Raw genomic sequence first — 26261 nt, 5'->3', positions numbered from 1 at the left:
GAAGGTCCATACCACGGCATAGACTACGCTGGGGGCAAATTGATGGGGCATATTCTGCACCCGCTGACCGAGTCAACATATTGAGCAAGGTCAAAGCTTAAAGACAGGAAGTCAACGTATTAACAACCTAACCGACGCAGCCTGTCGGCCTGTCACTTGGGTCTCGGCTCGGCAACTAGCCGGCCGAGAGGCATATCCGTGTACTCACATCCAGTCCCCTCGGCATGGAGTCAACCAGGCCTGCCGGCCCGGCATGGGTCCCTCGGCCGAGGGTAAGATAGTCTTTCCACCTGCTAGCCACTTGGCCACTACGTGACAAAAGGTGAAAGTCTATAAATACTCCACTTCTCTCATTGAGAAAAGGATCCGAAAATCATCTTAATCTGGTATAAACTCCCTTATCTCTCTACAATATACTTTGCCAAGTTAACATACAACTTATCTCTCTAAGTTTACTGACTTGAGCGTCGGAGTGAGTACGCTCGGTACCAAGCCGAGCCCTCAGTTTGTTCATCTTTACAGGAGAGAGTGAAAGGAAGAGACAAGCAACGACATCATTCTACAAGTTCAAGTGGCCATAATCCTGCTCCGGAATTACACCCGGAACAGTCAAAATATGATAATATTACAAGTCAAAGTTTTCTAACGAAACTTATTTATCTCAAAGAGTTAATTCCAATAGATGATTTCATTAAGATTATTTTTATTTGGTGGAATGCATGGTTTCATAGAAATGATATTATCTTTAATAATGTTAATTTAAGTATCAGCAAACTTATTACTTTATGTACCAATAGCACTAAGACCTGGAATGTGACTAGATTTAAGGATCTCAACAATCCCGAGATAGATGAGTCGGCTAGAAACAACTCTAGTAAGGAAGAAATTTGGTGGGAAAAACCTAGAAACGACTACCTAAAGCTAAATTTTGACGGATCGAGAATAGAAGGTAATAAAGCTGCTTTAGGTTACTCTATAAGAGATCACAATGGTAAAGTCGTTTTGTTGAGAGCAAAAAAGTCTGGATCCAATAATATCCTTGTTGCGGAAGCTCTCGCTTTAAAAGAAGGCATTTTAGCAGCTAAATATTTAGGAATTTCAAAGTTAATTGTGAAGGGTGATAATTTATGTGTTATTAACTCGATTCGAGGTACTTGGCAAATTCCTTGGGAGATCTCTAGTATTATCAAGGATGTGAAATTAGACCTTCATTTTTTCGATGAAGTGATAGTTAAACATTGCTTTCGTGAAGCCAACAAGGTTGCTGACTTCATGGCCTCTATTGGACATTCTTGTCCAACTCTTTTGAGGTGGTTTGATAGCCGGTGACTTCAACTTACCTCCCTCATTCGAAAGGATGAGATAGGTTGGTCATATCCTAGAGGATCAATCTAGTTTTCTTACCTAATCAAAAAAAAAAAAAAAAAACCTCAACAAATGTTCGATTTTGTCAACTTGTATTTCATGCTTTTCAGTTTGGGTTTCTTAGGCCATTGTTATCTTTCACAGTTTCACCAATTTTAGTTGGTGCTAAACCAATATTATTAGTTTTGAGCTTACAAATTGGTTAATTGGGTCGGGTTCGTGTAAAGTTAATTCCAGTTTCTAAGAGTTTGGGTCAGGTCAATTCGAGTTCAGGTAAACTATTATCAAGTTTTTTATGGAGAATAATCAGTGTGCAACAATAAACGTTCGAGTGGAGTTATATAAGATCGGGTCAATACGGATGCGGGTCAAGCTCAAGTCTTAATTTCGGATTCCCGATCGGGTATGAGTCGGGTTATTTTGATCCGGTCGTTCAGGTCAGATTAATTTTGTCAGGTCTACTTTAGTTTATAGATTGACCCGACTCGAAAAGGCTGACTCGAAATCGCCCCAAATAACACTCCCGAATATGACCCCAGCTTTCATGGACCCGTAACAGACATGACCCAAAATGACCCGATCTGAAACCACTCAAACCGAAAATGACCCGATAAAACATAACTTTAATTGACCTCAAAAGACTTGGATGCATTTTTTCTCTTTATCATTGATCCGAAATAACCCGACCCGCTTGACCCGAAACAGACATGACCAACAAACCCGAAACAGACACGTAACTCGAAATGATCTGTTCCGACCAGAACCAATCCGAAAATTTGAGAAACCCGAAATAGTCCTACCCAAACCCGACCCAATTGAACCCTTTGTCAGATCTAGTTTATAATCAACCTACCAGACAAGTAATTTGGGTCGGGTTTAGCACGGGTAAATCCGAAGTTGTCATCGGCTTACTTAATTTTCCCACCTTTCCTTCCTCGTAATCGCGCGCCCTTTCAATTCAACAGTCAAAACCCTAAACCCAAATTCCTAATTCCTCCCACATGCAAGTTTCAGAAATGGCAGCAATTCATCTACTTCGTTCACAAACTTCCCTTCTTAATTCATCCAAATTCAAACCTCTTCGCCCTTCATTAAACTCTTTAATCATCTACAATCAACACGATCAAAACCCTAATTTCTCTCGCCATTTTCGCCCAATTCATTCAATTACCCCCAAATCATTTCCCGAATCGCCTCTCATCGACGTCAATGGCGCATCCGAAGAATCAACTTCTGAACCGAGCGTTAGGGGCTGGTCAACCTTCAGTTCTCCTCAGAGTACCCCAACAAATTCAATTAAGGGTGTAGGTAGTAGTGGGGAAGAGGGGTCGAGGATTCGAGTGAACTTGTCGTCGAATGTGTCGAAGGGTGTCGTTTCGAGGGATTTCGTAGCGGGAGGGAAGAAAGGGAAGAGTAAGATTCATTGGGTATGTGCTGATTGTGGACATAGCACAGCCCAGTGGTGGGGAACCTGTAGATCATGTAATAAAATTGGGACTTTGAAGCAGTTTTCGGTGTCGGAAAACGAGACTTCTGGGAAAATGATGAAGTCGTCTTGGTTGCCTGAACAAATGGTTGGGCAAAATGAGCCGGTTAGGTTGGTGGATGTGAATCGAGGGATTAATCATATGGAATGGCGCATTCGATTGTAAGTTGTATGTTTGGCTATGGTTATGTTCAATTTGATTGCTTTCATTAGGTGTATCTAGGCCGGGAGTTCAACTATATCGGATTTAGTGTTCGGGTTTTATGTTGATCAGTGGTGTAATTCTAGCAGCCTAGACTTATCAGTTATATTTAATGATGTTATGTTATTTGTAAGAGTGAATATTTTGCAAAATGCTGAAAATTGAGGTATGATTTGGCTGATTTCAGGTCTGGCTTGCTCGGATTGGAAGTTAATAGGGTGCTTGGTGGCGGTGTTGTGCCAGGTACAGTGTCTAATTGTGTTATGTTGCCCTCTATGTGTTTTTGACGAATTCTGGCTCTGTATTTTTTTGTTTATTTACGTTGGCTTACATGTCCTTGGCGCCTTTAACAATAGTTTGAATGTGGAAGCCTGGTAAATGACTGAGATAGCGTGGTTAATAATTTATTGGGAAATTATTATCTCGACCAAAAGCCTACGCTTATAGTTGAGGTTTAGTCAATGAAGTTATACCTTCATGTTCTGTCTCTCTCACGTGTGCATGTATGTTGTGTTTTACCAAATTTTCTTCCCCCGTTCATCTCTTTCATTACTCGTTACAAACTATGTGTACAAATAGAGAATTGACATAAACATGTTCATTCTACTTGCATGTTAATGTATCAGCGCGAGGCTTCAAGGGATAGCGCAGTTGGTGACATCCCCATTAGACAATTGACTAAAACATTATCTCATGGTTGGCTCCTTTTTTTATGGAAGGTTGTGTCCCCTGTTTTCCTTTGGGAGAAAGCTCTTGATTTGTCGTACAAGATTCTCTCTTGAAAATTACTCCCTCCGTCCCGATCATTTGTTTCTCTTTTTTCATTTATAGAGTGTCCTGATAATTTGTTTACCTTTCTATTTTGAAATGCTTGTTATGGGTAATTTGATCACCCACATACATCTTAATCCACTTGTCATCCAATGAGCATAAGTACAAATGGTCCGCTCCTCCCTCCTTTGTCTTTGTGCCAAATTCAAAGGTAAACAAATGACTGGGAAGTAGGGAGTACCGGAGTACATTGCTTTGCCTTCTGATTCTCTAGCTTCTAACAAGCTTTACATTATTGCAGTTCCCCAAAATGAGCTTGCTTCGAATGTAACTCTTTTAACAAAATTTCTTGCGATTTTTTATAGGTTCATTGATTTTGGTTGGTGGTGATCCTGGTGTGGGCAAAAGTACATTGGCATTACAGGTGTGATCCCTTTTATTAAACCTGCTTAAATAGTTTATCTCGGGAGATTGCGCTAGAGTGCTGCAATATTGTATGTTTCACTAAGTTATGTTCAAAATGAAGATGGCTGCACTTGTAGCAGTGAGCAGTGATGTTGGAGGAGCAGCGCCTGTTCTCTACATATCTGGTGAAGAGGTTAGTGCACTAGAAGCAACACCACCTTTCATTATTCTACTGTTTTAGTGCTGCTAAATTTTAAAGGAGAGAGAGCACCTATTATGCTGGGGGCAAGAATATCTCCCATCCCGGGAAAGGCCTAATGATATACTTTAAAGCAAGCGAAGAGTACAAGACAAGGTGGGTAGAACATTTCAGCTTGCATAGTATTGGTAATGGACTTGACTAAAAGAGAGTGAATGTTTGGTTCAAAATGAGTAAGGGATATTTCATGGCATTGAACTTCGGTTTCAATCTTGATCTTAGGTTCGGACGCCACACCTTCATTTCAATTGTGTCGCTTAAAAATGCGGCTGATATATTGCCTTAATATGAAGTCTCGGTAATCTTCAAGACCTTAGAACTGGTCGTGCGGCGTTGTTGCAGCTCTAATTTGTTTCTATGGAAGTTTTACTTTGATGCTTTTCAGTAGTCATGAAGGGGTTTGGCTATTGAAAATATCTTTACAATACGATCTACTCCCTCCCATCCAAACCAAAGCTAACATGGGAGGGAACAAGTTTTAAGAAAATAGAGAAAAGGTAAGGGTAGTATTGGAATTAAAATAGGGCCACTTGTAGCTTGATTAAAAGAGGGCCACAAACATGATGACATTTTATGTAAATAATAAGGGTGTATGAGGAGTTTTTAGTAATGTTTTTTTTACCAAAAAAGGAATGGGTAGTTTGGTTTGGATGGTCCGAATACGGTAAGTGTTACCTTTGGTTTGGATGGGAGGGAGTATTAGATTACCTTTCAATTTATGGATTCCAACCTTTGATGGCACATCTGACTTTGATTTTGTTTAGTTGGGAATTGTTAATGACATGTTGAAACCTTCTCTGTTTTGACTATTTGAACCTGACAATATGCTAATTATATTTTCTTCTCTAGAGTGTTGAGCAAATTGGAAATAGAGCAGATCGGCTGAGCATCGATACAGAAGAGCTTTTCCTTTATTCAAGCACTGATATTGAGGTTGGTTAGAGCTAATTGTGTCTGTATTTAGTTGCTTCTTGCTTATTCCTCAATTGTTGCCTTGGGACTTCCTTTACGGAAGCAGTTGGTTAGAACTTAGAACAATTTATCACTCTATTGGATGGGGTTTAAGTTTGCTGCATTAAGGCATCTCTTTTTGTTCTTTCTGATACGTTTTTATCAAGTTCTTTCAACAATTTGCTACAAGTTTATCAGTTTATTTCCCCCCCAATATAGCCATGTCGTATAATTGTCGAGACTCATTGCATGCTTAGAAGCAAACAAAAACTTCACCTTTTGTTTTATCTTACACTTGCTATTTTCTCATCAGGTGTTCTATTGATGGCTATATTGATATTTCGAATGGCTGGAAATCTGGTTTCATTAAATCCTAAATCCGCTGTTCTACAACTGCAAAGTCTAAGGTGTTATACCTTTTCGTGCAGGATATTTTAGAAAAGGTGCAAGTGCTTTCCCCACGTGCTGTCGTTGTTGATTCCATTCAAACTATGTATCTAAAGCCGGTGACTGGAAGCCCTGGCGGGATGGCGCAGGTATGAATGTATGATTAATTGGAACACTAATCCAAATACCATCTTACTTTCCCTCTTTTCAGGTATTTCTTCTGGGATTTATGGACATAATTGCATAAATATATCCAAAGAATCAAAGTATGCTCAGATGATTAAAAATTACATTTCTGATTCTTTATCTGCTAGATTTTAGTGTGCTTTACCTCAAAGTACAAGTTTTCTATTAGTATCATCCCCCCTATACTAAAAGAATAAGAGATTACTAAATTTTTCCTCGCCTAAATGAATTTTTCTATAATTAGATTTCACTATATCATACTATCTGACATTATTTTAAACAATAAATAACTCTATTCCATTTAAACATGGTATAATATTTTTTCAATTTGCATAGACATATTAATAAGATAATCTGATTTTGTTACATAAATAAAATTGCACTAATTATACGTATGATGGGATAGAAATATTTAATTATTATTATTTTAAAAACTAAACATGATCATCACGAACATTTTTTTAGCACACACTTCCTAAATAATTTTATTATTCTGTCTTTTGATACAAACTTATACTACAAGTTAGTAGTATTTATAGACATTTTTACTTCTAAAATGAAAAAACTTAGTAATTATATGTTTTTATCTTTCACTTTAACTTAATATCTATCCCTGCTCCCTAATATGTGAACATTTAAATTTTGGTTAATTTTTTTATTTAACATATACGGAGTACATAAGTATATTTATTATAAAGTACTATATCTTATCTGATTGTATTACCAATGTCATCACTTCACGTTTATATTACTCCTTTAGTGGATATAATAATATAACAACAATAGTTTTTAAAAATACAGTTTCAGTAAAATCGACAATCTTATTAGGAGTAAAAGTGTTGAACCTTCTCTTTTCTACTTTTTAATACAAAACATTACTAATAGTAAATTTAATGGTTAAATTTCAAATGGAGTTATACCAGTGATATAATTGTTTAATTCTCTAACATCTTTATCTAAAAAACTGTGCATTCGCGCGGGATCTATATTATTTATTACCAATAATCTTATAAAAAAATCACACTCTCGATGTCCCGGTCAATTGTTGTCCTTTGCCTTTTGGACACTATTCATAAAGGAAGAGAATCCTTTAAATAATTTCCAATGCACAACACCAAATATAGTCATGAGGGATCTTGTTTGATTCGTCTTAATGAGTACGTTAAGATTATCAAAATTTTATAATTTTCACACTTATGTAAGTAAAGATATTTACGAAATGAAATGAGCATTAGCAAACATGTAAAAGGCAAAGGACAACAATTGACTAGGACAAATAGAGTAATAATCATTGACATTTTGATTATAACACTTGAAGATGATTTCGTCTTATGTATATTTTGTTGCAGGTGAAGGAATGTACTTCAGCATTGCTTCGTTTTGCAAAGAAGACAAATATTCCTCTTTTTTTGGTAAGAAACGGGTTTGATAGTGTCACATGGTTTTTCTGACTCATTTTTGTAAGGATATTGTGTACACATATTACTCAACGCTCCACGCTTTTTACCAAATTACCCCTCATTTTTCTTCCACGCTTTTTACCAAATTACCCCTCATTTTTCTTCCTCTCAAATAGTTTCAGAGATCTTTTTTCTTTCCCTTCTTATCTCTCCCGCCGCCACCCGATCCATTACCACCCACCATGTCTTGCCTTCTCTACCGCTGCTCCCACCTGCCAATCCTCGGCCCCACGCCTATGGTATCGTGTTGAATTTTCTTTTGAACAAATAGAAGGAAAAAAACACAATGTACTCCGATGTATTGCACGAGAATTTTTTTTGAGAAAATAGAGTATCAAATGAAATTTTTTACTATTTACAGGGGAAAATAAAATTAAACCACCAAAAACATGTGGTGGTATTGCATTGTAATTTCGGCTAAGTTTTCTGTTAGCTTTAACTTCCCGTCTATGTTACTCCGACACTTCATTTAGCTGTCGTGTCCCGTGTCCGACACCTATCTGTCCGACACCGACACAACACTTCGACGCTTCATTTTAGACCCAAAAACTGAAAAATTCTCACAAAATGGCTGTATCCGACACTCGACACGTGTCAGACACGGGTGTCGGAGAGTCGGGGTAACACAGCTTCCCGTCAACTTTATCTTTCTCACCATTAATCTTCATCTTCGTCACTCATGTCTTTATTACTTGGCTCACATTTTCATATTTTGCACCCATTAATTTTTATTGTAAATGATCATCCAATCTTGTTTTCTCGCACTACCCATACCTTTCCTATCTTTCAGTTACAAACCCTAAAAAAAGTAAACTCAGACCTATTTAGAAGTATCCGACCCGGGTACGTGTCCTAGTGTCGGACTCGGCTATTTTTATGAAAAATATGCATATTTTGGTTCAAAATGAGGTGTCCAAGTGTCATACGCATGTCCGAGTGTCGAGTGTCGGACACGGGTACGCGAGGGAGTTAGAAGAGTCGGAGTAACATAGCTAGCCAATACAATCAATTTTTAACCCATTCTGATACCACCGCTTTTGGTGGTACACTTGTACTGATTGACCGAGTATGAAAGCTGTAATATACACGCTCAAGACGGCTTTATACATATTGCAAGTCCTCAGTCTAGCTTTGTCTTACAAATTACAATATTATTTTTTCTCTGTGACAGATTGGACATGTAAACAAAAATGGAGACATTGCAGGACCTCGTGTTCTGGAGCACATTGTTGATGTCGTTTTATATATGGAGGTTGGTTTTGCCTTCTTCATTTGTAATATTCTCGAAGTTTCTCTTCCTCTTCTGTTTCTGTACTTCCTTATTCGACTTAAATCCTTTTGTTCGGCTGTTTTCTCGCCAAAGGAACTGCAAATTTTTTAATAGTCTCAAAAAAGTATCACTAGACTAGAAGATTCAAATATATAATTCATATCATACCATGGATTAGGCTTTAAAATAGCGCATTACTTGGGCCTAGTGGGTAGAATGTGCATATGTTACTCCGTCGCTTCAGTTAGCTGCCATGTCGCGTGTGCCATACAACACGAACATTGACACTTCTTTAGATCACACAATAGAAAACTTCGTGCAATAGAGCCGTATCCACACTGACACTTTGTCAACATGGTGTTGGAGAGTCAGAGTAACCCAGGAATGTGCATCCAGTAACCCTACATTAAAAGGGCTGAAGGCCATGAATCCATGATTGTCCATTGATTGGTGGTGGTGGAGGGTGATCTTACATGACAAACTAGTTTAGGACCCGTGCAATGCACGGGCATAAATAAAAGAATATTTTCAAAAAATTAAATTGAAAATTACTCCCTCCGTCCCGGTCATTTGTTGTCCTTTTCCATTTTGGGGTGTCTCAGTCATTTGTTGTCCTTTCTATTTTAAGAATGAACTTGTTGAGTAATTTGATCATTCTTATTCAATTTGTTCCACTTGTCATTTAGTTATTGACCTTTTCTTCATTCTTTGGTCTTTGTGCCAAAACGAAAGGACAACAATTGACCGGGACGGAGGGAGTATAAAGTTTGTGTATATAGTATTATATTTTACCCATGCGCATTATATAGTAAATACTGTATTAAATTTATTGTTATGTTATTGAATGAAGCTAACACAGGAAAGGGTCTCTAGAGATTGAAAATTAAAGAATCAATCTCTAACACAAAAAGTATACGGAGTACGAAACAAAAATTGTACTCTGCTACTGTTGATATTATTACCATGCCTACAAAACGACCTTACATTTGAAAGTTGCGTAATTAAGACTTTGTGAAGTTGAAAAAGAGTCATTTGTATTGATTTTTCAACGGAAACACAAATAGTTTTATGATATTATTGTTACGTAATTACATGCTGCAATGGCAATGGACTTGTATTCATCACTTGTTGTCCTAACTTGAATTAATATGCATATATTTGAAGCTACACAAAATAATAGGTAAACACAGTATATATTGATTGGACACTCGTCTAGTACTTTATCACTTTATGGAAGAACACAAACAGTACACCATTGTTTAAGGAAGTCACTCAAGTCAGTATGGCAGTACACAATCTTCTTGCTTGCTTCATCTGATGACAAACCTTCTTACCACTGTTATCTACAGTTTGAAGCAAAAGTTTTCAGTTACGTTGAAAATCTAAAATAAATATGCCATCAGAAATTACCAACCAATCAGCAGAAGTAGTTAATGGTAGTCAATAAAGAAAAAAATAACCACAAGCTCATGACCGCTATAGCAGTGTCTTGTTCACATGATGATCGATATTTATAAAATTTTAGAAAATAAATAATTAGGAGTGCGAGATAACATTACAATACAGTTTATTTTGGTACAAGTAACGTTACAATACACGATAATGAGGAGACTAACTCATATCATGTTCCATTTCATTGCTCATCAAATTTGCAGCGGAAGCGAGTGAGATTCAACAATTGCACATACTCCCTTTTCATCCTTCTTCAGTAAAATTGCTCTTCTCTTCGCACATTACACAAAATTCCCGACCTGTGTCTATCTTTGTTACCTACAAAATTTTAATGTATGTAACATAGCGTAGTCGTCTAATAAAGCTTCAAGTTTTAACAAAGATTGAAAGTCAATGCTAAAGCAACAATAGGAAAAGAATAACCCATTTCACAGACCTAACTAAAATTATGACAAAAGAAAATGAATATGACAAATCACCACTACAAAATGCGTAAACACCAATTTAAAAAATTTAATAAAAAATTTGAAACAAATAAGACACATTAAAAGGAGCAAAGATATAAATTTTACGGAGTAAGAAACTTGCTAAACGCTAACATAAACAGTAAGAGTAAAAATGACTGATTTTGAATTGGATTCTTCTTAACCGTATTGTTTCTTTTAAACTTGTTAAATACGACGGAGAAACATCAAAGTAGGAGCTTAAACGATTTTTTGAAAGGCTGATTTGTAATTCAGGTTGACTTGAACGTAGAGGCCTGAACTATATATAGTTAGGACTTAGGAGAGCTATGAAGAGCGAATAGGACTCCGCTAGAAGGGTCGGACACATGTGCGTATCCAAGTGTCGGACACGGCTTTTTTATGAAAAAATGTCAAGTTTTTGGTCTAAAATGAAGTGTCCGAGTGTCATATCAGTGTCCAAGATCGAATGTCGGACACGGGTACGTGAGCTGAAGTGTCGAAGTAACCTAGTTTCAGAACCAAGAAATTATGGCAGGATATGGACAGTTTTTTTCGTGTTTGGAAAAGTTTGGAGGCCAGATGCGAAGAGATTGGAAATGAACGATTTGAGAGAGGGAAGGCCGGAAGGGGGAGCATATTAAATTACGGTTAAGAAGGTAGTGGGTGTTTAGGGTTTGATTTTAAGATGCACCTAGTTGTACATCAGTTATCAGGAGATTTAGGGGAAATTTTGGGTGGGGTGTGGTAGGCACGTGAGTAAGATAGGCGGGAAAAGCAAAATGGTAAAGGTTCTTATTTTATTATTTTATATAGATAGATGGAATTCTTGGCTCTTCTCACAACAAGGAGTTGCAAATTTCTGTTAATTTGCAGATTCATCTTATTTCGTAAAGGTTACGATAGTATCACAAGAAAGCTAACTCAAGTTTGATCTTCTAGAATAATACGTGTGCATATTTGGATAAATAGCTTGGAAGGGATGAATAAAAAAGTTATCCGCAAAACCAGCTTGGGTATATGAACAAGAAGATTGAAGTAATTAAAGAGGATACATTACACGCAGCTAACATTTCTACTTCTTTACTATTAATAGTATACACATCCATTGGTCAAATTCCTACGACTGAAGTAATTAAAGAGGATACATTACACGCAGCTAACATTTTCACTTTTTCACTATTAATAGTATAGACATCCATTGATCAAATTCCTACAGACAATACCTTGGAATCAAAATTCTCCGAGTTTCTGGATTTTAAAAATTAAAATTAAGAATCTGCTTGTGATCTACTGATAGGTTGGGTGGAAGCTTAGTTGTCAAGTTCTGTGTGCATCTGGTGTTTCTTCCTGCAAGTGCTGTTAAAATACATGTTTCTGTTGACAATGTGAATGTCATCACCATTTCATGCAACGCCACTTAATGTCTGCTGATGACAAGATAATTAAATACATCAACTAGACATTAGATCTTCTGCGCCCTAAACTTTTCAATATTCTCAGAAATTATGCTGGTATGTCTCTTATTCTGTTTTTTCATACAACCCATTTATTGTGATCTTGCAGGGAGATAAGCACTCATCACATCGCTTGCTTCGTTCCGTTAAAAACCGTTTTGGCTCCACTGATGAGGTAATATACTAATTTTCTTTTCTAGACCTCACCTGATTTTTCTGATTTCGAATTGTTCAGAATTTTATGAATTCTTGTGTAGCGTTTGGTTGTTTTATTATCCATGTGCAATAATGCAACTGTCATACAAACTACAAAACTAATCATTTGCATTTTCGAATCTTGTTTGCGATTTTATCAAGTTTTTGCTTGAATATAGCTTCGTTATTCTCACATACTAATACTTAAAGCTTTTAGAATTTATGATGTTTTTTGGTGAAATGAAGAATCCCTGAAGTGATTGTCTGTTGTCATATGGTCATAAATAGTATCTCAATCATGAATCTTTACTTAAGACATTAGTCACTTTATTCCACTTTTGTTGTCCTACTTTCTATTTTGCGATGATTTAAGAAAAAGTTATGCAGAAGGCGATAATATTGAAAATCCACTCTTTTCCTTACTCAAAAATCAAAAGAGTAAGGACGCAATTATTTTGGAAAAAAATGAGAGGGTGAAGGGGATAGTGGCGGATCTTGAAAAAAATTCTTACGGGGGCCGATCTGGATTAAATCGACTACTATTGTAGTCTTTCCGTTCTAATTTTTAGCTTTCATTATTATAGCTTCTCAAAAAAAATGGCAAATAAATCATTTGCACGAAGGGGGTATTATTGAAATAATTAAAATGTAGTCAAATTAAATTAAAAGTATAAAAAAAATCGATGTCTATTATATGGTGTTTTTGTTGTTATTTTAGACATTTTCAATTCAACGTAAATGTAATTCCTTTCTCCCGATGATTTGTTTACCTTTGATTTTGGCACAAAGACCAACGAAAGAGGAGGGAACCATTTGTTTGGTGACAAGTGAACCAAATTGAGTGTTGAGGATCAAATTGTTCATCAAAAACATTCCCAAAATAGAAAGGTAAATAATTGACTGAGACACCCTAATATGGAATAGGTAAACAAATTGTTCATCAAAAGCATAAGTATACAAGAACCAAACGAAGAAATGATTTGGCCCTGCGCAGGTCAAGGGAGATCCGCCTCTGGAAGGGGACAATAAAATTGGAATAGAGGGAGTACAAAACTAACCCGACCCTGTTGATGTGACCCAAAACGACTTGAATCGAAATTACCTATACCTTAAATGACCTTGCCCAAAATAAACCGGACCTATAATGACCCGCCCTTCAGATCTACCTTAAATGGCCCCGCTTCTCTTTCTTAACCCCATCCACTTTTTCAGAAGAGGGTAAAAATCACTGTTGATTGATCCAATGTTTCTGCTGTATATTTTCCATTGGTTCACACGGTCTGACAGTCTTAACATTGTGAAAATTCATTGCAAATACTTTCATATGGCTAAACAAGTAAATGCTAGAATATTCATCGATAAAATGTCAATAAGATTGAAGGCAAAAAATAGCAGTTTGAGCCCGTGCCATCTGTAGCTTGCTAACTTCTCTATATGTTAAACTTGAGATACATGCGGGAGTCGGGACCCTCTTAATTTATTCTACTCGTTTTTGAGTACTTTTTCCCCCTTGCAGAAGCATCAATGTGTTTGATATGCTTCTCCTAGTTTTCTTAATTGAGCTCTTCCCTGAGCATAACTTCATTGCAATACATGGTACAGAGTAGTATTTTTACGAGGAATTCTGAATGATAATGAAATTTGTTGGAGATTCTTTAGTGAACGTCATCTTTATTGTTTTGCTTTCATTTTATTAATTGGCTCGGTATTCTGAGCACTCATATTCCTACAACAAGATGAGCTGCTTGATTATTCACGTGTCTATTCACTCCTGGTTGCAGCTGGGAGTTTTCGCAATGTCAGTGTCTGGACTCGAAGCTGTCGCAAATCCTAGTGAGATGTTTTTAAGTGAAGAATATTCAGATTCAGAGCACTTAGCTGGACTTGCTATTGCTGTAATTATTGATGGGTCTCGATCTTTTCTTGTTGAAGTTCAGGTAATTTACAGATCTGGTCATGGTTCTAAATATTGCCTGCAACACCGAAGTGCAATTAAGTTATCAAGGTTTGGAAGGTTAGCGTGACCACATTTTGAGGCGGTATCGACCACATTTATAGAGAACAACCGAGATTAGGCCTCAATGACATAATCCAAATCAAGTCTCTAACCAAGATTTAATATTATGGATCTAAGTGTGGCGTGGAGCCTTAGGCCAATTAAAATATCAATCACATTTGACCGACCGTAATTGTGTCCGACACAACACTCAAGTAGGACTATGGAATCCTTACTGGATAGTTGCCAAGTTAACAGTTATCTTAGTGGATCCACAAAGAAATCTTGTATTTTAAGATTTACCTTTCATACAGACTTGCATTTCACTTTAAATAAACAGTTTCCGCCCCGTGTCTCAATGTTTGTGCCATGACAAGTCCATCGCTTGGATATGTTGATACATACCCGTGTCCAATACCCATACATGAATCCGATTAATACAATACTGCATCATATCTGTCGGAGCATAGCCTTCTTTTGTATTTTCAGGAAGGATGAACCATTTGCGTCATTTGTATTTGCTTAACCTGAGTTGCTGTTTGGTCTTATGAGCTTAACTTGTAGGCTTTATGTGTTTCCGGACCTGGTTCTACTAGGCATATTAATGGCGTTCAACTAAGCAGGGCTGATATGATTCTTTCGGTATGTCCTTGATCAACAGCTTAATTAAAATGTACTCTAGTATATGAGTTGATCATTTCTTCGTTTGGTTCTCGATAACGTATGCTGCATGTGCAGCTTTTGACTTTCAGTTTTGCATTTGGATGTTGTTTGGGTTCAGTTAACAATTACTCTGTACTTCCTAGGCTCGAAAGGTTTTGGTCATACATATATGTTGATGGGGGTTAATCATTAGTCAAGGTCCTCACTGTGAGTTCTATGACTTGTATTATTTTGTCAAGGGCCCTTGAGTTTTTGATTTTTATCTCTAAGACCAGTACCCTTACTTAACTTTCCACTATTCTTTCGCTTTAAAATATGATGCAATAAAGCAAACTGGCTAACAAATATTTTTGCGCCTCCTATATTGTCAAGCTGCAGCCAATGGATGCAATTGTTGATGTTATTTTCCTTGTGGGTCATTGAGAAACCTTTCCTTAGTTATTAGTGTTACATTCTTTTAGGTAACATTGGCTAAATTAGACACTGTTCTCAGGGGAATTGGTAAACTGGATTTGTGAGAGTGAGCGAGAGTCCCTGTATTATGTAATTTGGAACAAACATTAACTAGGCGCAGCATATCTGATGGTCGTTGATACTTTTGTTTAGTTGTAACCTTCATGAGTGAAAGACAACTCACTTATGCTTTGTTCTTTTACTTGCAGGTTCTTAAGAAGCAAGCGGGACTAAAGATTGACGATCATGTAATCATTCTTTGCTTATTGCTTTGTCTTATCATGTTCTCTTCTATAGCGTTTAGTAAGAGTATATTTTTTATACTGTACTTTCTGATAGGCTCTAAAATCAGCTTCACATGTATTACTTGAGTGATTTGTGAGGGTAAGGTTTTGTACATTGGGACCTTGTCCACCCGTTCATTTGTGAGATCCCTAAACGCGAGTTCAACTGTAGAATTCAACATGCAAAAACTAGGGTATATGTTAGAATTCGGGAAAACATAGGGGATACACCGTAGAAAATCCCTTAATGATTTTTTTTCAATCGAAATTATTTCTAGTCATAGTTATTTATTTTTTCCTAATAAAAAAATTATAAAAATAAGTTTGGTGACTTGGACTCGTACCGCCTCGCCAATTCCATTTCTATTTCCATGGGTTTCCCAAACACCATTGAGAAGTTGAAATCCAAAATTGAATTCCACGTGTTCACCAAACGAATTTTTGGAATTGGATTTGGAATTGAATTCAAACATTTTGATTTCTACAAATTAAAAACATGAAAATGAAATCAATTCCGCGTTTCCAAACTCTACCTTAGATTTGTAGAATTAGAATAGTTATGATGGCACTCGAGCTTTCTTAAAGAGGCATTGACACCGTTCACTTCTATAAAATTAAAAAGTTATGATGATACCCAATGCCAAATGGCAATACAATGTAACACTTTTGAACCTTATATGATACCTCCATCTCATTTATATTGTCTGTAATTGTATTTGGTGATCCAATCATGTCGACTTTGTCCAACATCTTCTCATAACTTAAACTGACAATTACAACTTGTTAAAAATGCTAATATGAAAACAGTTGGTTTGATAAAATCAAGCTTGCGAAATTTGGCATTTTATCTCTTACCTTACAACAACATTACCCCAGTGCCTCAATGGCTCCCGCAAATTGCGGGGTAAGGGGGGGTCGGATGTACGCAGCCTTACCCTTGTGTTAGAAACACAAAGAGGCTGTTTCCGAATGACCCAAGATGAAAATTGCGTCGAGAACTGCATCGAAGGACTGCTACTTCACAAGAGAAAGAAGCGCAACCACTTTAGTAAGCCATTTTGCTTTACTCCATCATAATCCAGAACCAAAGAGTAATGAGTCTTTGGCTCCATTGGAAATATGGAGAAGATTTTATCTCTTACCTTATTTAGAAAAATTAGTGGTCTAAGTTAACATCATACGACCAGAGAAGGCAAATGAGGCAATAAACTTAGGACGGAGACTATACTATTTTGTGATTTTGTCAGCGATTAAAGGTTATTGTCATAAATAGTAGGAACTCGATGTTGTAGTCATTTGTGTACCTTTTACTATTTTTCAATGTTTGGTGTTTTGCAGAGCATTTTCCTGAACGTAATAAGTGGTGTTACTCTGGCCGAGACTTCTGGAGATCTTGCTGTGGCAGCGGCAATTTGTAGCAGGCAAGTTATCACGTCTTGTCAACACATTCCTTTTATCACATATTTAGAAACAGAACTCTTTTTTTTTTCTTTTTTTTTTTTCCAAATAGTAGCAATAGGAATATAAGATATGAATATATGGTGGAATAAAACAAAAATGCCCTAATTTCCGCTTCTGTTTTGAGGTAGCAGTAGGTTGACCCAATTACTTTTTCCTTGTGATCAACCATGGCGTTACTCTATAACGCTAGTGATAATCTTGTTTTCATTTGATTGTTAATAACATTTCCTCAAACTGTTCCATCTTTAGCTTCTTGGAGTTCCCTCTTCCTAATCATGTGGCATTTATCGGAGAAATTGGCCTTGCTGGCGAGCTTCGAATGGTAAGCATCTCCTGTTTAACATCTTTTCTACATTAAGAAAAGCTACTGCGCCAATGTCACACTATTTTGGAGGTCACTGGCATTTCCATAAATAACGGAGCTGATTCCTCCTGTCTCGTAATTTTTGTTGTTGAAGACGTATTTGGTTGTAAATCATCACTTAATTGCAGGTTTCGAGGATAGAAAAGAGAGTTACTACATTAGTGAAACTTGGATATAAGAAGTGTGTTGTTCCCGCTTCGGCTGGAAAAGCACTAGAAGCCATCAGCTCTGAAATTCAGATAGTCGGCTGCACGAATTTGAAAGAAGTCATTGATAAGGTTTTCAGGAGACTAGATTGACTACGTACATCGAGAGACGAGACATACTCAATTTCACCATTGTATATCTCACCTTGTAGGACTTGTAAACTGTAGCATTAGGTTAACATATGTAAATATATGGACAAGTATGTGGTATGCCCTGATGTATCTCAATTCTCGAGCTATGAACCAAAGCTTTCAATTTGATTTAGCAGAGAAAGATAGGAGCAAGGAAGGCTAGCCCTTGGCAGTATTCCAAATTCCCACTAAATTTTGGAATTTGTATTACCTATCTGTGCCGTATTTTGAAGTTTTGCTGATAACTTGTCATTTATATTTATGCTCTGAGAATACACGACTTAAAATGATGGCGAGTTAGTAAACAATTTGCCGTGTACTAAAAATGAATCCAAATCAGAAGAAAATTATGACACTTCTAAGAGTAAGGTAGTTATCAAAAGAACCGTTTTAAGTTTACGGGTGGTAAAATACTAATTGTGCAGGGTGCAAACTTCTACCACAACTTCCATGACAAAAAAATGGAGAATTGATTCGAGGTAAACTAGGCATAAACTTATGTTACCCTATTGTGTTACTACTCATTTATTTAAATTCATATACCTTTCACAAATTTTGAAATATTTAACGATGCCTCTGTTTATTTCAAGCTTGCCTGCCTATCGGCTATCGTACTCCTTCATTTTGTGAACCCAAAACTTAACTTAAGACAGCTTTCACACACGAGTAAAATAGAGGTTAAAATGTAAAAAGATTGTGAGAGATCTTAAATACGGTCTTAAGGCTCAAGCAAGACCAAATCTTTTCAAATATTTTGTAGCTGTATACAGTGTATAATACAAGTAATCAACCAACGTTTGACTATGGTAGCAAATTTCTTCAAAACTGCCAGTTTTTTTTTTTTGTTTTTCTACGATATACCCCTCCATTTTAGAAATCATCTTATATACCCCTCTACTTGTTTAAGTAGTCTATAATCATTTTGTGTTGAATATTAGCAAAGGGAACATCCCATGTGTACTTTAGCCAATTAGCCATACTAAACAACGAGAGGGAGGATTATGTTTGTTTGCAAATTGCAAAGAAGAAAAAACTCATTCAACAAAAATTAGAGGGTACAATATACAAAAAAAAAAAGTTGGTTTATCATTTGACTACCAAAATCAAATAGCCACAATATAAATAAGATGGAGTGTGCATTCTTATTTCTTCATATAATTTGTATAATCACCCGACCCACCACCGTTATAACACAACCCACCTAAAGATGAGATGAGATGTTCACTTTTAAGCCCAAAAACACAAGACGTTATTAGAGTGGTAGGTAGAACCTCTTATAAACATATCACAAGCTCCATATTTTCTCGATGTGAGACAATTTTACTCTCAACTTTTGGGGTGTTATAATTTGTCTACCAAAGTAAAATACCAACTAATGTCACTTAACTTAAGATCTAATAAAATAATAATCGGATTCACGTAATAATGTACGGAGTATAAGATAAGAGTGCACACTATTCTCTAATCTCTATCATATGTGAAAATATGAGATGTGTTGGATGAGGGGCCAGTCCTCCCCATTCGGTTTTTGGCATCTTTCAAAGAGACTCTTGGAACACAGTACAATGAAAAGGTTCCGGAGAGAGGTGAGTTTGGGCATCCATTTTGGCATGTATTTCAGTTTGGGACACCGACAAATGGTAAGATCTCTGAGGGAAGTGCAGTACTGTAACCCCTCTGGCAATTCCTCCATCTCATCAAATCCCACCAAAAACAAGGTTTGAAGGGTAGCAGCAAGGTTATGCCATGACATCCCACCCAACTCCACTTTTGGACAATATTGTAGAGACAAATACTCCAAGGCAGAAAGATGCTCCAACCATCCTCTTATGCTAACAAGTTCCGGGCAAGACTTTATGCGTAGGGTACGCACGGAAGACAATAAATATGTCGGAAACTCATTTACTTCTCCCAACCTCTCCATTCTCCTATCAAATTGAGTAACTATCTCTGAAAGAAATTGAGTGTACTCGCTTGGCATTGATTTCATCCACTCCAAGTTGTTGATTGCCAGCCTCTTCAATTTGGGATGGTCAGGTGTGCTCCTCATATCTGTCCAGAATAGTTCCCTCCTGGAATCATGTATTTCAAGATGTTCGAGCCGTGGACACAACGGAACAAGCATCATCTTTTCACATGCTCGGATAGAGAGTCTCGTAAGTAAGGGAAAACAGGGAGAAGATACCCATACCAGATGTGCTTCTCGGCTGCTCTCACTGTCATTAAGGTTAACCTCTTGCAATCCTGATTCAGATGTACACCACCACCCTTTTAACTTGGGCAACTTATAAATCTTGAGGTTATCGAGGCTGGGAAACAAGGATGATCTTTCAGCCAAGAAAAGTGTTTCAGAGACCGCATTCATAACATACTCCATATTCAACAATCCTGAAATCTCTAGCATTTTAAGGTGGGGAAGCTTCCCAATCTGCCAAGGCAGATAGAGCAACTCACTGCAATCTTCGATCTTCAAAGTGACAAGATTAGGGAAATCAAATAACGCCGAGTTATCCCCCCTCCGTGGCCATCTCGGTATTGTCTCACCATGATACCCATTCAACTCCAATGTCTTGATATCATGATGAGGCTGCATCTCTTCCAGTAGCTCTTGCTCAGACTCCTTGCTTCCATACTTCTTCCCACGTCTAAAGGTAATACCAATCGTCTGTAGGTGTTCCTTACTCCTTAAATAACCTCCCCCGCCTTGTTCTTCCTTCACAAATTTTGCATTTTTAAATACTGCTAATTCAATCTTCAAATCCCCTTTCAATTTGTTCAGGTGCTTTAGGTCTACCAACCCATTAAAACATAGCTTTGAAGCTGATCTTATTCGCCCACCCACCACAAATTGGCATAGAGTGTGGAGCTTGGTCAACATACCTATGCCTGCCGGCATTGGCATACGACTCAGTGCATCACAACCACCTATATCTAAGGTGCTTAGATCAACTAGCTTGCTCACATCATCTGGCAGTTGTTTTAAACTCTCACAATTATATAAATTCAAAGTTTGGAGATTAACTAGCTTTGTTATTGACTTGGGAAGAACTTTCAGATCACTATTGTATGAGAGGTCTAAACTCCTCAGATGCAACAGATCACCTATTGATTTTGGTAAACTTTTGGCCTGGGACTCACTCAAATCTAAAGACCTTAAGCATGTCCATTTCGCTAATGATTTACTTGCTAGTAGTTGGTCCACTTTACGCTCCTCGTAATATTTTGCAATAAAAAGGCACGTACGAATTTGAGAATTATTGAAGATAGATTGTGCGTAGGAGTCACGCACAAGAGAGAGATGGCGAACTCTTTTACCCACACTAGAAGTATCAAAACTGAACCTGCAAATCTCTTCGCCCGCTACTTTTTCAGCAATATCATGCAAGAGATCATGAATCTTAAACGACTTAATCCCCCCAAATTCATCCTCGTGTATATCTTGGAAAAAACACCTCTGAAGCAATATAAGAGAGTATTCTTCGCCCAAATTCTCTGAGTTAATGTAGCCTTGTGCCATCCAAAGCTGAATCAACACATTCTTACTAATCTCCCAATCCTTGGGAAAGATAGCACAGTACGCAAAACAAGTCTTCAAGGAAGGGTTAAGTTGATCGTAACTTAACTTCAATATGCGGGTCATCATGGCATCATTACTCTCACTAAGACAGTCTAAGCCTTTGTCGTGAAATGATAACCACTTAGACAAGGATTGACCACGCAGAAGACTTCCTACCACTCTAATAGCAAGCGGGACATTGATACACTTTTTTACAATCTCTTTGCCAAGTTTAACCAATTCATCATCTCTTTCTACTCCTTGAAACGCCATCCTTTCGAACAAATGCCATGACTCCGGTTCCGACAATCCTCGCAACTCATGCATTTGATCACCTGCAATAATTTGGGCAGTTTTTTTCGAGCGCGTAGTTACAATTATCCAACTCCCTCTTCCCCCTACGTTCAAATACCCTTTGAAGTCCTGCCATTGATCATAACTTTCAGTCCACACATCATCTAACACGAGCAAGTATTTTTGCGCTTCAAGTTCCTGCTTAACTACATGATGTATGTCCTCCAAAGACATTTTATCAGTAACAGATAATCCTTTCACTACCTTCGCTAAATGCCCTTTCGAGACCAACTGCTGTTGATCCTGATCAGCAATGCAAGTCCATCTCTTTAGTTGGAATGCCTTAGTGATCCTAGGATCGTTAAACACAAGTTGGGCAAGAGCGGTTTTTCCCAAACCTCCCATCCCCACAATGGAAAGCAAAGAAACATTTGGGTGATCAACATTATGAGAACCCAACAACACACCTACAATTTTCTCCACCTCTTCCTCCCTCCCGATGATTACATCAGACAAACAAGAAGAAGTCTCCTCCTTTGTAAATTTCATAGGTTTATACTCAATCTTAAGATTAAAGTTATTAGTGTTGGTGGCAATGGTTTTCAACTTGTCATTAACCGTTTCGACTTTAGTAGAGAGTTTGTGTGTAAGATGCTCAAATCGTGAAATAAAGGATTTTACCTTGCCAGAGAATTTATCACTATGTTTCCTGAGTTGCTGTCGCTTGGCAAGGGTTAGGAACTCATCTAACACATCGTCGGCATCGTAAACAGCATCTTTGAGCTCTTGAATGTAATGCTTCTCCTGGGCGTTAAGAGAGTCCTGCCTGGCAACAGCATCCTCAAGAACAGCTCCGACGGTTTCAACGGTTTTTTGGAGGTCTTCAAGTTTGGATTTGCAATGAGAAAAGGAGAGCATTGATAGTAACTGAGGCAAAGTTTGGATAGCAGTAAGTATAGTTTGAATTACAGCTAAAGTTGTTGCAGGATCCATGATTTTTGTGGGAATTGAATGATCTTTGTGAGTTTTTGTTTTATGATATTTGTAAATTGTAAATGCAAATATGTAAGATTATATAAAGGATCTGAGATGAACTAACTAGCAATTGAGATACGAAATTTCCATCAACTCGCAACTTGAATGATGGGAGTAGAAAATTCCTCATTTCATTTCCATAGACTTGTTCACATTGTGTGAATGGGATTTTGAATTAACTTGTAGTCCCTCCGATTCTTCGAAATTTCCACATTTTAAGATTTGCGAGGAATGTTTCAAACAAATGAGCAATTTCTAAGAAAATACAACCGACAAATAAAGGATCAAAAATGAATAAGAAGTGATGACATAATGGAGATGTCAGATAAGTGGTCTACAAATCTTTCTTCCACGTCATGCGTATTACGAAAAACAATCTCCTATTTACTAAATTAATAAATAACTCACAAATTTTCCTCCAAAAACATTTTTTTAAATAAGAAAACTATTAATAATTTAATTGTATTCACTAAATAAGAAATTTAATAATTATATTGTATTTCATTTAGAGCTGATCAAATGGCCCAAGCCCATTGACCCTACCCGGCCCGACCCGCTTTTTGGAAGGGCTTGAGCCTTTAGTTTTGGCCCAAAAAGCCCATGGGCCGGCCTAAAAAGGCCCAAAATATTTTGGGGCCGGGTTTGGGCAGCTAAAACATTTGACCCGACCCGGCCCATATTTATTAATAATGAATTTTTTTTCTAATAAAACCTATTAAAGTAGCGTTAAAGTTATACCCAACTCTTTACAAACTCAAGTATATTTTTTTAGATTTATAAAACAAAGTATGCATAACATAAATCATATCTACGAATGCATGATTAAGCATTCTAAAGTGGCGATGTTTGTCTTTATTTTATTATAGAGAGCAATTCATATGGATTTAATCATATTTTGTACAATTTTATACACTATGTATGTTTTAAAAGTTGAAATCGAAGGTATTACGCTAATTATTTCCTAGGGTAAGTCGTAAGTTTTAGGGCCCGAAAAAGCCCATTTAGGACCAAAAGTCCGCATTAGCCCATAAGGGTCGGGTTTGGGCTTGCTAAATAAGCCCACGCATTTGGCCCGACTGCGGCCCGCCCCACCCATATAAATGGGCCGCTTTTTTTTGTTAGAAAGGCTCAAGACAAGCCCGTATTGGCCCGGCCCATGATCACCTCTAATTTCATTATATATTTCTTTTCATTAAAATTAATCTTTTCATCAAATTATATAATTTTCACTAAACACTAAACTATTATATTTTAATTATAGTATAAATAATACTCTATATGACTATACACTATTAAATTTTTTATTGATATTATTATTTGATAATGACTTGACTCATACTATTCATACTATGTATAAACAAAACTGTAACACCCCGTAATTTTGAAGACCTTTATTTTATTTTAAAAGTAATATTTTAATCTATTTTAATTTAATATTAATTTATTTGAAATAAAATTTATTTGATAAAATATAATCTTAATTTATTTTGAAGAAATGTAATTATTTTTGATAGTTTAGAAATGTTTAAAAGTGATTTAAACTATATTTAAACATTTTCCTTTGATAAAATAGATTTCGGATAAAAGTCGTAATATTGGGATTTTCCCATTTCTTACGGTCATTGGGTAAACGAGTTTGGATATTGGGCATATGATTACTTAATCTTTTAGTAAAATCGTGTTTAAAAACTTTAATATTCTCGGAAATCGCGTTCGACGAATATTTTAATTTCCGTTAAACGAACCAAAACGTAAACAATCAAACTCACCCAAACACCCTACCCCAAACCATGCACCCTCCATCCTCCATGGGTCTCCTCTTCATCTTTCATTTCCTCCATAATTCACTCTCTATCTTTCTTTCATCAAACACCAAATTCCTCTCAAAAATCATTCTTACAATCCCTAAATCCACCATAAATCCTTCATTTCTCCACCAAATCTCATAAAAATTATATATTTGGAATCCTCTCTTCAATCCGCATCTACTAGTAAGCTTTATTTTCATTTCCCCCAAATTTTGTTTAAGACACTTTTTTTTAGGGTTTCGAATTTAAGCTTAATAATTGTGTTTTTGTTGTTCTTATAGGTAAAGAATTTGAAGATGAGTTAGGTGACTCATATATTGTAGAAGATGATGAGTGATTTCGGTTTCTAGGGCTCTTTCTCAAGTGTTATTGTTCTTTTTTTTCTAGCTTAAGGTAACTATTCTGAGTCACTCGACGAATTAATGTCACATTAGTAGTTGTATTTGTTGTTTGTTGTCGTTTGTTGTTGTTTGTTGTTGTTTGAAACGATCTTGTTGATAAATGAATGAATGGAGTAAGATGAGTATGCTTATGTTTAATTTATGTTACCCATTTGTATATTATTGTTTGGAACAAATTTGGATGAGGAATTATGTGTTGTGACAAGTCCGTGTTTTGGCTGGAACGCGTCAGTACCGGACCGAGATGGTTTCCAATGTTTCCAAAAATATGACAGATTGAACGGCATCGAAAAATTAGGTGGTTTAGCCACTTGAATCACTCAATTCGGAGTCCGTATGAGTAAATGGCGTCGTTTTATCGATTAAAATTTATAGAAAAGTTTACCCTTGTGTGAGACGGTTATTTATGCTATTTTATTATGCGAGAATCTTGTGAAATTAGTTATTTTGTAAGTTGGAATGTTTTCTCTATGTTGATAGTGTTCACATGATAGAAATTAGAATATTGCATGAGAATGATATTGTAATGAATGTTGTGATTTGGGCCAAAATGGGCCAAGACTCGAAATGGGCAGATTGATCGAACGAGTTTGGTCAAACTAGGGATGGCAATGGGTGGGATATGGATGGGTGAAGCCATATCCATATCCATATCCATATCCATTTAATTTATGGTCATCCATATCCCGCCCTTATCCATTTAATATATTTTCATCCATCCATATCCATATCCACCGGGTGAAGCGGGTGGAGCGGTCACCCGTTGGTTATTTTCATGCTTATAAAATTTAAAGACCATATAGCGTAAAAAAAATTAAGACGATAAAATTAAAAGGCGTACATCACCAAATAAATCATCTTATATATTGGATTATAGTGGAATAAGCCTAGCTCACATATCTTTTAGCATAAGTTAGACTCAGGCCCCTTGAAATAAGATTAATTCATATAGGTAATGCAAAACAACTAGATAATAAGTGAAAAACATTGACAAGTCACAAGCCTATAGTTAAACTCGGGCCAACGAGGTTTATATTTTATAACCATGTCTCAATTTTTAACTTCTAGCTCACATATCAGTTAACATATTATTTTGAAACACATATCAAAATTATTTTTAATATTTTTAAAAACTTATTATTAATTTTTCATAAAAATTAATTTAGGATATCCACCGGGTGATTAAGCGGGTGATAGACTATAATCCATATCCCACCCTAAATTTACCCATATCCATATCCCACCCTAAATTAAAAAACAAATCGTCATCCATATCCCACCCATTTAATTTCGGGTGG

The 26261-nt window shown here is 36.6% G+C and overlaps 2 protein-coding genes across 2 annotated transcripts; one reads left to right on the top strand and one right to left on the bottom strand.

Annotated features, from left to right (window-relative positions):
- Positions 1 to 2275: 2275 nt before the first annotated feature.
- On the top strand, positions 2276 to 18079 carry LOC141611139 (uncharacterized). The gene is made up of 15 exons (XM_074429592.1): positions 2276 to 3013; positions 3241 to 3296; positions 4190 to 4248; positions 4351 to 4422; positions 5338 to 5421; positions 5868 to 5975; positions 7362 to 7424; positions 8644 to 8724; positions 12225 to 12290; positions 14092 to 14247; positions 14871 to 14948; positions 15632 to 15670; positions 17045 to 17127; positions 17417 to 17489; positions 17660 to 18079. The coding sequence occupies exons 1-15, from the start codon at positions 2367 to 2369 to the stop codon at positions 17828 to 17830; spliced, it is 1836 nt and encodes a 611-aa protein (XP_074285693.1). The 5' UTR covers positions 2276 to 2366; the 3' UTR covers positions 17831 to 18079.
- A 1261-nt stretch (positions 18080 to 19340) lies between these two features.
- On the bottom strand, positions 19341 to 22712 carry LOC141612971 (putative disease resistance protein RGA1). Its single transcript, XM_074431717.1, has one exon. It carries the CDS (start codon positions 22710 to 22712, stop codon positions 19341 to 19343), a length of 3372 nt encoding a protein of 1123 aa, XP_074287818.1.
- Between the last annotated feature and the right edge of the window lie 3549 nt (positions 22713 to 26261).

This window comes from Silene latifolia, chromosome 11 (genome assembly GCF_048544455.1).
Source record: "Silene latifolia isolate original U9 population chromosome 11, ASM4854445v1, whole genome shotgun sequence".
Classification (NCBI taxonomy): Eukaryota; Viridiplantae; Streptophyta; class Magnoliopsida; order Caryophyllales; family Caryophyllaceae; genus Silene; species Silene latifolia.
This window is presented reverse-complemented; position numbering and strand designations above follow the sequence as displayed.